The 15271-nt window shown below is 38.6% G+C and overlaps 1 protein-coding gene across 3 annotated transcripts in view; it reads right to left on the minus strand.

Annotated features, from left to right (window-relative positions):
• Positions 1–15271, minus strand: part of VIRMA (vir like m6A methyltransferase associated) — a 52014-nt gene that overhangs the window by 1513 nt on the left and 35230 nt on the right. For 2 of the 3 annotated variants that reach the window (XM_090040342.1, XM_090040339.1), the window contains exons 11-22: positions 14035–14117; positions 12380–12473; positions 11686–12230; positions 10781–11016; positions 9695–9947; positions 8384–8601; positions 7193–7325; positions 5836–5988; positions 2870–3030; positions 2216–2312; positions 1254–1420; positions 578–909 (exon numbers count right to left, since the gene is read on the minus strand). In XM_090040342.1, the coding sequence (XP_089896468.1) occupies positions 578–909; positions 1254–1420; positions 2216–2312; positions 2870–3030; positions 5836–5988; positions 7193–7325; positions 8384–8601; positions 9695–9947; positions 10781–11016; positions 11686–12230; positions 12380–12473; positions 14035–14117 (2472 nt within the window). The remainder of the gene's footprint in view (positions 1–577; positions 910–1253; positions 1421–2215; positions 2313–2869; positions 3031–5835; positions 5989–7192; positions 7326–8383; positions 8602–9694; positions 9948–10780; positions 11017–11685; positions 12231–12379; positions 12474–14034; positions 14118–15271) is intronic. The other variant, XM_090040340.1, reaches the window with a different exon arrangement.

A 15271-nucleotide genomic window follows, 5' to 3' on the forward strand; every position in this document is an offset into this window, starting at 1 on the left:
GCATTACTTTTGTTTCCAAATTTTAAAACAATTCTTTACATTTTGCAAAAGAATTTCTAGCCAGACTTGCTGAAAACTGCATATTTTCCTTTTGGGCTACTGTTTTTTCTAATTAAGACTCATCTGAACTGTGGGCTGAGGGAAGACAGAACACTTATGCTTCATTTGACCAAGTCCTATATCACTGCAGAGTGAGCCCACTGTATTTTTGTGAATATTATAATGCACTCCAAATGCCATTAAAAACAAGAGCACTTGACCAGAACACAAAGGTCTAACTAAATATTTTTACCACCCTGACCAGAAAAGGAAAAAAAAAACCCAATTAAACAAAGCTTTGTTTTAACTCCAGAGTAATATAGGGACCACTTCCCTCATGAAAACAGCCACAAACACTTTATTTCTTTTTCTCAGCTAAATCACACTGATAATATTTAACCACCATTAAGATAATTTGATTTTATTTGAAGCTTTTTATGAAGTTTACATAGAAATAGTGGAATAGTATTCTTGCTGCATCTTTTACCCAAACTGGTAGTTCACATCCTCCAAATCCTAAGCAAAAAAGGCAACGTACCTTTGGAAGCAGGTGGAGTAAAGAACCTGTTCTGACTGTGAAATGCTCCGCGTCCTCCACGATTCCCTGAGAATCCCCCACGTGAAGAAATTTTCTGCGATACTTTTGGTGGCCTTTTTGGTGGTGGTATCCCATCTGGAGCAACCACTTCTTTGCTCTCTGCGGCAACAAAATCATCCACATGCATAGAAGGAGGTCTGCTTGTATTCTGTTTTCTCTGACGAAAAATGTCATGCGGTCGAATACCCTGCCCAAATCCTCCCCTGCCTCTTCCTCGAGGAGGGGGCACAACATGTGCTCTCTTTGCAGGCTCTACGTATTCTGATTTGCCACTATTGAAGCAAAAAAAAAAAATTAACATGATTATTTAACCAATCAATCAGAGAATTTACTCCAGCTGAACATCAGGCATTTTCTGTAACAGTATTCAATGCAAATTGAAAAAAAAGATTCCACAAAGCTGAACGTAACAGGCCTGGCTCTTTGCAACAAGCTCTGCTGCTTCATTCACTACATTCATATCTACACAGTGGGAAGTAACCTTAAAAAACAAACTTTTTTGCTAGTATACAAAAAAGCGAGATTATATCAAGTATCTACCAGTTCCCAGGAAGATATTTCCTCCCCTCAGTAAAACACATTAATACTATGATACAGGATCACCAGTGCTTCCTACCTTGAAGTTATGAAGGTCTCATGCTTGTGTTTTCCAAGTTTGAATCCTTTTGTAGTTTTTGTCCTACCAGGAGATGAGGGTTCTGACAAAAATGATCTCTCCAATTCTGCTTGTAAATCAAAGTCACTGCAGCCTTTCTCTGACAGTTCAATTAAGTCAACCTTTACCTGCAATAACAGAAGGCAGTTCCCCTTAATGAGCATAAGCACTATTCCAAGAAAAGGTAGCAGCAGGATACGACCAGCCCAGCTGGGACCCATCAAAACACTGTACTGACCCAAATCCAAGACACCCTCCAAAAATTAGATTCTATACATTTAATAAGGTCTAACAATTTATAAATGTGTTACAATTTTCCATGTATAGAATCTAATTATTGGAGGGTCCTTTTAAATTTGCCACCTTCCTACTGCTGCAGCAGGGAAATCAGTGGCTAGGGGGAGCTAGCAAAGCAGCTTGCTCCCTCCCTACCACTTCTGACCCACTGCCCCCCTTCCCGTCACCTAAGTGGGAGAAAAAAAAACCCTGTCTTGGGTAAGTAAATACAGTAGTGGGTGCTGCAGCAATTGCATATGTACTCCCCTGGACCTCAGTAAGGTCAATCCCTAGGCATCAAATTTTGAAAGACAGGCTATCTATCCAGGTGAACTAGCGCTCAAGCAAGGCCTGTTCTGCCCAGACTGCAGTCTGAAAAATTCAGCATTGTGACATCTGTACAAGAGTGAGAGGAAAAAGACTCAGCAGTTGTATATGTTAGCAGAAAGAAAGTAAAGCAAAGAAAGATGAACAGGAGTCTGATACACATTTTCCTTATAGAAACCTTTTACAAAAGATATGTTTTCTTTGCTGCTCTTCACGTGTGTGGGGGGGTGGTGATGGGAGTATGGATGTGTTTATAAATCTAATATTCACTTAAATACACTAATGGTTATTTTTTCCTCAATTTTAATTAAGCCTTTTACCATATCAAGCTCTGTGTCAATTTCTTCAGCCTGGAATGGTGAGAACCACATAGACTTCAGCTGGTCGTCCATCACATCTGCCAACACATATGTAGTCCTGTAATGAAGAACAGCAAATGCATTTTTGACTGAAGGCTAATAATGTAAGTGTAGTGGAGCATCACATGACTTTGGATGACTACTGTAGCAGGACTCATTCAAAGGCCTGACTTGCTATGAAATACAAGGACCTGATAAAATATAAGCTTAAGCAAGCACAACTGTACAGTAAGCAAGATTAGACTAACCACAACCCCTATTAAACCAAAATGAAAACACACTTGAGCTCTAACTGCGTCACGTGAAGTTAAATCTACAAGTTATATCCAACTTTCATCTCACCTAAGAGCAAGGCAATCTGAAAGAAAGAACAGGTTTCTTTACTGAACTAGCATAGAGAAGCTATTATGGAAAACACCCTTACTTTTAGCATTCATACTGAATTCAAAATACTAGACTGATGAAATACAGGTTGTTTCCCTGAAAGAAAATCACAATAGTAAAAACAGTTAAACTTCACAGCATAACACAGAAAAATATATCCCATCAAGAATGTACTAACCCATACACTGTTTCAAAGAAAGCACCCAGTGTCCAACGTATTTATTATTTTACCTATTATTAAACAGATTCTGGAGAGAGTCTGGTGCAGAAAGAACTGGTTCCACATCTTGGTCACTCAGCGGACAAGGATTGCCTGCTGATTCCAACATCTGCCGAAGTCCAGCGACATTGTCCAATAAGGATTCAAGGCCATCATCTTCTTTAGAACGTTCCTGTGTCAAAACCAGTCACAGAATTTAAAATACTCAATGCTGAGGACAGATGCCAGTTAAAAGAAGAAAATGCACCACAGACTATTTTTACTACTCTCAGTATGATCCATTCATATATGTATCCTAAAATGTAAATAGACCTAGCAAGGAGGAAAAACAGCAGAGGGCACCTTAATATCCTATAAAAGAACAAGTAGTCAACTCTCCAGAGTCCAAAATGCAGACAAGGTTCTTTGGGTGAATCTGATATCTTTTATTAGACCAACTTAAAAAGTTGGAAAACAATTATTAAACAAGCTTTTGGGTTCAAAAACCCTTTGTCAGGCTAAGGAAGTTTCAGCAGTTGGTGTATGCTCCTGGATGGAATGAAAAGCAGCCATAGGCTGGGCTGGTCTGCGTACAAGACAGGCAGTCAGTGAAAATGTAGATTGAGGAGTCAATGGGTGAGAGACAGGCCGGGGGGGGGGCGGGAAAACAGAGAGTGGGGATGAATAATGGAGAGATACCTAGGGAGTAAGATGTCAGGCAGGTTATAATGTGTCATAAATCCAATGTCTATATTTAGTCCATGATTTTTAGTATCCAGGAGGTTGATGAAGTGGAGTTCATAGGCTCTCTCTCTGGGAAGTGTTTTGTAAGTTTCCTTTGAGGATCAGGACTGAGAGATTGGAGAGAGAGTGGTTTCTTGTGAGAAATGTGCCCCCACAGGTAACTGGGTATTCCCGTCTGATAGATTTCCAGTGTGCGTTAATTCTGGTGCACAGTTGTTGTTTGGTCTCTCCTACGTATTTTCCATCAGGGCATTTGGTGCATTGGATGAGATATATTACATTTCTGTAGGTGCAGTTGTAAGATCCAGGAATGCTGATGGCTCTGTTGTGGGGTGTAGTAATTGTGAAGGTGGTGGAGATGTGTTGGCAGGTTTTGCATTTCTTGTCATGGCATGGTCTGGATCCTTTTGGTGTGTTCTGGGCTTGAGGAAGTTTGCTTCTGGTGATGAGGTTAGCAAGGTTTGGTGCTTGTTTGAAGCCTAGGATGGGTAGCTCTGGGAAGATTTTTTTAAAGAACAGGGTCTCTTTCTAGTATGGGTTGCAATTGCCTGAGGATTTTCCATAGGGGTTCAAGGGAAGGGTGATGTGTCATAACCAGTGGTGTGCGATTTGTGGGAGAGGTTTCTTCTGTACTGCAGCAGTTCTTCCCATGGTATCCAGGTGGCTCTTTCAAACGTGTGATCTCTCTCTCTGGAGGAATGTTCTTGTTGGGTGAAAGCCTTTTTAAGATTGGTGAGGTGGCAATCCCAGGTGTTCTCTTCAGTGCAAATTCAGTGGTATCTGAGGGCTTGGCTGTATATCACAGATTTCTTGGTGTGTTCAGCATGATTGCTGGTTCTGTGCAGATATGTATGTTGGTCTGTGGGTTTCTTGTATAACATGGTCTGTATTTTATCATTCTGGATACTGATCATCGTGTCTAAAAAGGAGATGTTAGTGCTGGAGCATTCTAGAGAAAGTTGGATAGAGGGATGGTGATTGTTGAATTTCTGATGGAACTCAAATCGGAGATTGCCAGTTTTCAGTCCAAATGATGAAGATGTCATCGATATATCTTAAGTATAAATAAGGGTTTGATGGTGCAGTTCTTGAGGAAGTCTTTTTCCAGGTGGCTCATAAAAAGGTTGGCATACTGTGGGGCCATTTTGGTGCCCATAGCTGTTCCCATCATCTGGAGGAAGTGTCGATTATTAAGAAGTGAAATTGTTGTGTGTGAGGATGAAGTGTATAAGGTCAATAATACACTTTGGGTCTGTATTCTGAGTTGTCATCTTGTTCCTGTAGATATGTAAGGCAGGCTTGGATGCCGTCCTGGTGTGGGATGTTGGTATATAGGCTGGTAACATCCATGGTGGCTAGGAGGGTGTTGCTGGGAAGGTAGTCTATGTTTTTAAGTTTCTGTAAAAAGTCCTGTAGTGTCTTGTACAAAACTTGCTCTGTGGGTGACTATGGACTAAATATAGACATTGGATTTATGATGCATTATAACCTGCCTGACATCTTACTCCCTAGGTATCTCTCCATTATTCATCCCCCTTCTCTCTTCCCCCCCACCCCCCCGCCTGTCTCTCACCCATTGACTCCTCAAATCTATAATATCACTGACTACCTGTCTTGTATGCATACTAGACCAGCCTTTAGCTTCTTTACTTTTCATTCCATCCAGGAAGAGCACACACCAACTGCTGAAACTTCCTTAGCCTGACGAAGGGTTTTTGAACCTGAAAGCTTACTTGATAACTGTTTTCCAACTTTTTAAGTTGGTCTAATAAAAGATATCAGATTCACCCAAAGAACCTTGTCTGCCTATGTCCTTAGACAAGCACGGGCTACAACCTACACCCCTGTAACAGAGTCCAAAATGTGATTTATCATCCGCTGATTTGACAGTGGACATGGAATTGGTGATCTGGACCTGCTGTTGACTACATTAACAATCTAATTGCTCTAGTTTATTCCCTGTTCTTTCTACGCATCTGTTGTCTCTTTTCTTATTTTGCTGTCTAAGCTCAAGAGAAAGGACACCCTCAAATATGTGGGAACAGGGTCGCAATCTCACAGAGGCCTCTCAGCATAATAAGCCACCAGTAAACGCAGTACTTAACTAGCTAAGCCAACATACACCATTCATATCAACCCTTGTCATGAATTATCATTAACTTGCACATAGGAAGCAGAACTCTCTCTGTATACTTTTAAGGCTAAGAATAAGCTAAAAAAGGAACAAGGACTTTATTATTCAAAATCCTCTTACCAAAACATGCTTCTCCAGTTCAAGCAGAACATTTTCAGGGCTTTCTTCTTTGTTCTGTAACAGATGTTTTAATTCTGCAGTAGTCAGACCCAATGTCCTTGCTGGATGAGATCCATCTACCTCCATAAGACTTCCATCATCTCCACAACAGCCCTGAAAAAAAAACATGACATGTCAAGTTTTTCAAAACTGAAATTAAGGATTGTAAAAGTGCTGCAAAATCTATAGCATTTAGATATACTTTAAAGCAGAGCACCACAAAAGAAGAGAATGCAATGGAGTTTTGTGGCTATCTAGTGAAACATCTACCTCCTCCCAGACACAGGCATACAAAAAAACACAAAAATACCTGCAACACACACCAACATCTCTGAGGAAAGGGGATTCTTTAACTCCATGTTTATGACTTTAAAATAAAAGATGTGCACAAAACACACCCTTTAGTAAAAGAAAATCAAAAGGACATGTTCAGATTCTCCCTCAAAGGGATTCCCTTGGAAATTACTGAAAACAGTTTATTGAATATTAATAATATTTTAGGTTGCTACTTATCACTAATTTTAGATTGTTTTTTAACTGAAATCACCAATTTCAGAAATACCCACAGCAGGTCTTTGTTATAACACTCAAATCTGAAGCTAAAACCCAATAATTACACTGATCATTTTACAAACTAACTTTTAAAGGAGGGCAGCCTAAGTAATCTGTAAAAAATACCTTAAACATGCACTTACAATTAACAATGCAACATCTTTTTAAGAAACAGAAAAAAATCTACTGAAAATTTATCTTTTCCCCAGGCATATATTTATTTATCCTCTTCCCCATTATAGCTCCTGTCTCAAGTTAGCTGAATAATTAAATGCATAAATACCACTCAAAGTACTTAGAAATTACTTTAACAGGGCATAATAAGAAATATACACAAAATTTCTTTCGATTTGGAAATTAATGTAAAAAAGGAACACCACACTAAGAATGGAACTGAAGGGAAAGATGTGAGCCGGAGTTCCAAATGAGAACTGTATGCACAATCAAAACTGTTTTAATATTGAGGTTGAATTCAATATAAAATTTTTAAAAGCTAGATGACTGCATTATACCCCTTACAGAATACAATGGTAATTACTTTGCTGGAAAAAACTTTGCTCCTCATTTACAGACATTTTGGCAAAATACACTGAATTGTATTAACCAATAAAGAAGGCACTAAATTAACAGTGACAAAATGTTATAGCCAAGACTGCACATTCCAGTGATTTCAGAGCTAATAGCTATATTTGTTTTATATCAACTCTCTACTGCAACAGAATCAGTACTTAACCAGCTGAAAAACATTTAATACATATTCACTTACCAGGGTGTCAGAGTTTAGAATCTGTCTCATAAAATCCAAAAATGAAGATGCCAGTTCTCCTGTGTCCTTACTAAAGCTGCTTACTACTCGCTTCAATACAGTGTACAGCGCACCATTGTGTTTTCTTAGAGAGCTATTACCACAAGAGAGGGAGAGAAGAGGGGACACACCCAGTGTTAATACCCCACCTTGTGATCACAGCATTGTATTGCTTCATAAAAAGAAAAAAAATCAGCATAAAGAAAATAATGAAGCCAACCATTTGCTACAACTTGAATATGGATAAATGATAACACTGGCACCTATCTATTCCCTTTAGACTGAACCATTGCTCTCAAGTGTCTGATTATGTATACCTCAAGAATTGTCTCTGCAATTATACTTATTGTAGTAGTATCTAAGAATTCTTCAAGCCTCAGGTCTAGGATACGTTTTATTAGTTTCTGTTACCACAGACCAAATCCAACAAGCAGCTCAATACCACTCTAGACAAAGAACAGAGGGACAAGGATTGGTGGTTCTCAGGCTGTTTTTAGAGTCTCCCCATTGGTAGACTGAATACACCCCATGGAAAATAGCAGCTCTTAGCTTTCACTTGTTACTTGACTGGAGAAAAATAAGAGCAATTCTTCTGTTGCAAATAACACAGCAGGTTCCAGGTTTGACCCTACAGATTCCAATTAGAAATCTCTGGGTATGAATCATACATAGCTTTTTGCACCCCTAATAGTGCTAATATTATGCAGCATTCTTAAAACCACTACCTCAAAAGCCTCATCACCCTGGTTGAAAAAAATCACGAGCTAAATGCACAGAAGAACTCAGGGGCCTAAATCCAGCCACTTCAAGGACTACATCCAAAATTACACTCCTCGGAATGCATGATCAGCTCCTTCCTTCCCATGAAGGCCCAAGCTCTGTAGGTGCCTCACATTTCAATATAAATGTGCTCCAAGCATTTCAAGTGGTTTAGGGACACATCCATAACTTCTACCAGACACTGCTAGGAATAACTCTCACGCTGTTTATTCCCTAATGCAATGGAGCCCTCAGTCATCTCAGGCCTTCAGATACTACTTTACTATACCTTTAATACAAACTTTACTATTAATACAAACAAAACTCTGACATAAAATCTTGACATAAAAAAGCAAAATCTTAGTTTGTTAAAAAGCTGTTATAGCATAATACCTCTTTAAGTGACAGAATCCATAATCATGTTCTGTAAGAAACATCATTGTCCTGATACATGTCAGCAAACAATTATAACTACTCTCAGAATTAGCTAAGGTTTCCATCAGACAGTCACAAATCGAAGACATCAGCTCCTTGCTTGGTAAGGAATTGGAGAGCTGTTCTAGTTCAGAAACAGATCCCTCTGATGAGCTTGGTAAAATCAGTGCAATGTCCTGTGAAAAGAAAACTTAACTGTTATATCCATCACATGCAAGAGTGATAAACACTGACCACATATTGAGAAGATCACCTTCATTAGGAAAACTTTTGTATTTTCCTACTAGCCTACTTATAAAAACCTGAAAATACCATGTATTTCTAAAGGCATTCAAATTGAAAGTAAATCTTTGTATTAGTTCAATTATTTCAATTAGTTCTGAAGCTGTCAAAATAGCACTTTAAGTATGTCTACACTGCAGTGGCAGCATGAAACTGAGGACACACTGTCTCTTGCTCTAGTTTGCATGCTCTAAAACCAGAAACACGCCAGCAAGACCACCTTGTGGACATCAATTTGTGGATGCCCTTGAGACTTCGGTCTCTGGTGCCTGAGAGCAACTGCCAGTGATGACCCTGGAGCATGATCACCCATATATTTCCAGGTTGCAGACAGCAACCAAGAGCAGATAGAGTTTTTACCACTGACCCATCCATGTTCCCAAATATTAATGTGAACAAGTCACCCTCTTCAGCTGAGAGGATTATTCACTCTCCAATATCCACTCAATTCTAGGTGGCATCTCTAATGATCAAAAAAGGATGAAAGTGGAAAAATGCTTTTCTTATATAATTATGGACACCTTCTCACTAGGAAAAAGACTAAGGACAAATTCATTTCAAAGAAGCCTAGAGTCACCAATGTAAAATTTTATTGGGTGGCATGGATCTAATCCTCTCTTTTCCAGAATATTAACAAACGTTTTTTTTTTTGGAAGAGAGGAGAGAGAGGAAGACACCCTCAAGGACAAACCTCAGAGTTTGTACCCTTCAACAACCCAAATCTATGCCAGAAGGTGCTACAAATCTGGGAGAACTCTCACATCAGTTTTCACCTGAAAAACAGAAAGGCTGCCCTAAGTGTACAGTCAAGATCATATATTAAATTCAAGACAATGACAAATGCACTTTTCCAGGTGACATATGGCACAATCCCCAACTCCACAGTAATCTAGAAGTGCATGTGCTACTGTCCCTTCTTCATGCATATGCAATCCCCAAATTACATATTAAAATATGCAGTTACTCATATTTAATTTTATACAATACCTGATCACAGAGGGACTGTAAAATGGAAGTTACATATTCAGTGCACTGCTGATGAATAACATTGTCCCCAGCAGATCGCATTAAAGCCAAGAGATCCTGGAAAACTTCCACATACTTTTCATCACCTTTAGCTGTTCCACTAATTAGATGCAAAATGGCTAATTTACAAGCTTTGTGTGAAGCCAGGGCATCAAGTAAAGCAAGTAATCGGGCAGTCTGGCCAGTGTACTGTTTCTCTTTATCTTCTGTGCTGCTGAAACAACATTAATGTACTTTAAAAATCAGTGCTCTTACATATTAGAGTTAGGAAGACTTTATTTAGAGCAGTGGTTTCTCAACCTTTTTAAGGCACACCTCAGAAAATGCCAGCTCTTAGCTTTCTCTCTTTTTTTTTTGCATACAGAAAAATAACATAGAGCAATTCTTCTGTTACAAACAACTTGAAAGACCACAACAGGTCAGAATGTTTTCAGCACTATAGATTCCTACTTGAAATTTCTGGGTTTATATCTTATGAATCATGATTGCACACCTAACAGTACTAACACTGCATGATACCCTGTGGCACCCTTGAAAGGATCAAAAGAGACCCTGGTTAAAAATCAATACTATACAGTATAATCCTTTTCAATATAGTAGGGTTATATATCAAAGAATTTTGAATGTTAAACAAAACCTGCAGTTTATGTACTTAGATGTTTCTGTCTTCATTCATATTCCTGGAAAGTAGGCGTGGTTGTCGCATGTAATTTGATTCAATATCTATTTAATAATAGATAATACAACTAAGTATATATGGACAGATGTACCCTGCTCATAACTATTTTAACTTTTTTCCCCAACAGTTCTTAAAAATACACACAAAACATATAATGATCTAAATTAAAATACAACACATGACTTGCTTGGTTGGCAACGCAGGGCACTGTAGTAGACCCAAGCTGAGGATTCATCCAAGTCTGTTCTTGATAAATTAAAACTTTAAAAATCCATGTTCTTCACTTGACAAAACTGTTGCAGAAAATGGAGGTTAAAACTTCTATGGGTATTTAAAAAAATAACTTTGTGCAAAAAACATAAAAATACCTTTGCTGATCTTCCACAATCAGATCCAAGACTGTCCTCATGATAAGAAGGGCCGTTGGTGCAGCCAAGTCACACAACTGAACACAGATACGCCTCAGTATATGCTGAATTGGCTGGCAAGATGAGCCAGAGAAAGAACGAACTATTTCTTGTAGCAGTTTGGCTTGAACATGAAGATGCATACTCCACAGTTTTCTGGTGTTGAGTGCCACTGATATGTCATGGGGTTCAATTACCTGTGAAGGAACAGAGTACTTTAAAAGAGTTATAACAGCTCATTTCAGCTAGAGAGAAAAACAAGCAGTAAGGACCAAATTCTGCTCCTCTCAGATGCTTCTGATTTAGTGTTATCAACGAGAGCTTCAAACATCGCAGGCATTTAGACCCTTATTAGAAACTAAACTAATAACCATCTCAACAGACTAGGTATGTTTGCGGAACAGGTTGTAATCCCACATCAGAGCAAATGAAATCTTAAAATTAGCCCACTTATTTATATTTATTTGTTTCAGATCAAAAAATGTAAAATAATACCATAGGGAGCCTTCATATACACTGAGAAATTGAAACATCTCTATGCAACTCCTTTCTACATTTAGTATTGCACACAAAAGCTGCAAGGTTAATAATTAAGTAATACAGTGAAACACCAGAGTGCTAGTAGTAAATAAGTGACCAACAACATAAAATTGATCAGAATCAACCATTTTTTTTTAATACTCTATTATTAAACACAAAATATGCACGAGCTGATTTCTGATGAGCCATTAAATACACCTCAAAACAAGCTACTTAATTAAAATCTTTTTAATAGCTTTCAGGGCACCCTTTTATTCACTTAAAGAACATGATCCATAAGGTGGTACTTGCAACTAATTAAGCTTCTGTTTATATTGAAATTATACCTGAGTTGTTTGCATCGGCAGTGGAAGAGGCAGCAATTCTGAAAGAAGTATAAGTCCAGAGAAAAATCCTTCAGGAATTCTCAAAATTGAAGAGAGAACCTCTTTTAGCATTAAAGACCAAGTATTATTGGCCAAAGTTTCTTCTGAAATTGTAAGTTTTTCATTAACTCCCTGGGTAAAGGTCAGTAAAATATCAATAATATCATTCTGAATTTTTTGCTCATCATTATCTAAGCGGCCTGAGAGAGGGATGGAACACAGCAGCATATGTAAAGAAACAAGAGCTGAAGGAACACGCATGTCTTTAAACTCAAAAGAGCCACCTCTCAGGAGTTCAGTTAACATTGTTTTAAGGAGAGTAAGTGTACATCGGGCCATGGAAATGGTAGTAACTCTGTGAACTGTGGTTCCCATATTGACATGGAGTCTCCAAGGTTGGATAAGAATACTATTCAATTTCTGCAAAACACGAATGAAGGTGTCCATTCCTTCAGCAGAAAAAAGCTGAATAACTGCAAGGTTCCATTTTAGATCCTTCTGTTGACCTGTAAATGGGGGGGGAAAAAACAAACACTTTTCTGTACACCTTATCTTTTTTCAGCAATCACAGTTATATTTTAGGTGCGACTAAATTGGAGGCACTTGAAGAACTAATATTTCTGTATCAAAAAATGAAGACACATCTGTATTATACCTTCAACAGGAGGTGGTGGGCATGCAACATGACAAAGAACCCGGAGGGCAGTAGGAAGACCAACTCCTTCTGGGGTCATCAGACTATCGATATTCTTAAAAAAAAAAAAAAAAAAAAAAAGTAAGGACATTTGTTATAAGCAATTATTTTTTACCAAAGATACACCTGATACGTTACAATAACCTGTTTTACTAGGCTGAAATCTGAAAAGCAATCATCATAATGTTATAAAAAAGTAAACTGATTACTTATTAGATAGACTGAAGAACATTAATATTTCCAACCTTATTCATACTGTGCAGACTTGGCAGCACCAAAAGTTATCATGTTACTGCTCAACTGTATAAAGAGTACTACCATGCTGACAAAATGCACAAACATACAATTCTTCACAAAAAGCTTTAGACTGTCATACTACATTCTGTACCTTACATTCCATCACAGATTACTGATAGAATATTAACATTTTTTAACATTGCTTGCTTTCATAAAAATCAGCCTACTTCTACTCCCTAATTCAGTGTCATCCCTTTGTCACAGAAGCCACTGAGACTTTGCTGGACTGAATCTTCAAGAATGGGAAGGACAGACTAACTGCAGAGGCAAAAGCTTCTAACAAGTTACTTCATTTGAAAAAAAGCTAGCAGTGAAAGAAATACTTGTATGAAACACATGGGTTTTTTTTATTAACATACAATTTTGTTGCAGATTGTGCTGTGCACCAACTTCTACCCTCAATTATACCATCTTGACTGGCTGAATGTATACAAGACAACAAAAATCCGACCCCAAATACAGGCCTTAAAAGAAATCTAGTTTCCATACAAACAAGTGTATTTGGATTGATAGTTACCATGGCAAGATGCTGCTTAATTGATTGACATTGACCATATTTACTTGATTCTAGGATAAGGTTCCCCCCCACCCCAATTTACCATATCGTGGGGGGGGAGCCCCTCTTCTTAAAAGTGGCATATGAGGGCAATGGTGGGGACAAGCAGCTGCTGTGGCTCAGGCTCCAGCCCTTACCAGGGGTCAGGGCCATACCTGCTGCTACTGCCTGCCCCTGCCTCCCTGCCATCTCCCCACCTCCCCCCATGCAGTTTCTGCTCCCCCACCTGCCCTTCTCCCCCCAGCATTTACCTTTGCTCCAGTTTGGCATGCTCTGTCCACGTTTCAGCCTTGGGCACTAAACCCAGCCCCAGCCCAACCCTGCAGCAGTGGTGTGCAGCCCACAGTTGCTACTTCATGGCTGCTATGGGGGATGGCCTGAGGCTGTGCTCGCTGCCCCAGGCTAGAACCAGGACACAGCTTGCCAGCATGAAGTAAGGGGAAGGGGTGGGAGAGCAGGCAGAGGGCAGGCACTACCAGGGGGCAAGCTAGTTGACCTCCCCACACTAACTGCACTCCCACTACTTGCCCCCCCACAGCAGTTTTGGGGGGGATGGAAAGGGGAGATGGGGAATGAATCAAAGATGGCTGTCCAATAATTAGATTCTATACATGGAAAATTAAAAAATTAGAAAAAGGGGAATTTAGAGTGAGATTTTTAAAAATATACATGTGTGCACACACATGTTCTCTCCCTCCTTCCCCACCCAAATTATTAAACATAACATTACCACTAAATAATTTTTTTTCAGCACTTTACTAACCTGTTTAATATATTCAATGAGGTTTGGAATACAATTAATTTCAAATCTAAGATTTTTCAAAGGTTCAAGCCATTTACTAAGTTCTGAAAACAAAAAGACAAAATATTTCAGCAAACAAAATTCGTATCATTACATTTTTTAATTAAAAAGCCTTAAAAGAAATTTAATTCAGACATAAAATACTAAGTGCACAGGTGAAATCTGTGAGACAAAGGTCATGAAAATAATCAATTTTCATTAACATACCAATGGAGAAAAAAACCCCCCACCGCATTAAGGCAGGACATTCCCCTGATCTGCATGAACTGAGTACTACTGAATTCAAGCTAGGTGCTGAAATGATTTTTGGCACATGACCAAAGTTGCCGCTTCCTTCCTTCCAAATGCTATGTAACTGGTCATCTGGAATGCAATGAAATTGGCAAAACGTTTCCACTTCTGAGTCATTTTATAAGAAGTCCCTAATGAAGAACTGGGTTTCTATAAACAATATTAAATTAGTATCTATTAGAATTTTATTCTGTTAATGTTTTACACTTATTTGTAATTAGGCAAATACAATTAATAAAAACCTCTCTTGGGCAATCAAGGTCCATACCTGAACTGGTTAAAAATACATGACAAAGCCATTCAGTCCTGAAAGAGCAGGATATTCTCCTCACGTACACACAACCACATAAAACAGTTAATTACAAACAAAATCCAACTCTTCCAACTCCTTAAATAGATGTTCAAGTAAAACCCCACTCCAGGCCACCAGGGTATTCTGTGTGAAAGCTCTTCAACTCGGGATACATCCCTTCGTGGTCAAGAAGGGCCTAGATTGGTTAAACTGTGAGGCAGGCTATAAAACTTATTTCAAAAGTACTTAAGGAAGCCAAGGGCTGCCAAGTAGAACAGCAAGAACAGGAATTTTTCATTGGACTTTATAACATTGCCAGGCTAGCCTGGCATTGATCCTTGTACAAGAGTCTAATCACTGGAAAAACTGATAAATTAGAAATTTTGTATAGGTTTTTTTTTTCCCATCCACTAATAGTGCACTAAGTTTCAGAAGTGCCTGGAGTTCTGGACTAAAAGGCAGAAAAACAATACAATCAAAATAGTAGTTAACCACTGACACTACTAATCTTGCCTTCCAAATTATTTCCAAGGAGTACAAACGTCCTGCCGTTATCTGATATTCCTGGTAATGAATATTATATAAATTATTCACTATGAAGTCTGTCAAGTCGAA

Source organism: Crocodylus siamensis, chromosome 3 (assembly GCF_052110815.1).
Source record: "Crocodylus siamensis isolate JL-2025a chromosome 3, ASM5211081v1, whole genome shotgun sequence".
NCBI classification, from domain to species: Eukaryota; Metazoa; Chordata; order Crocodylia; family Crocodylidae; genus Crocodylus; species Crocodylus siamensis.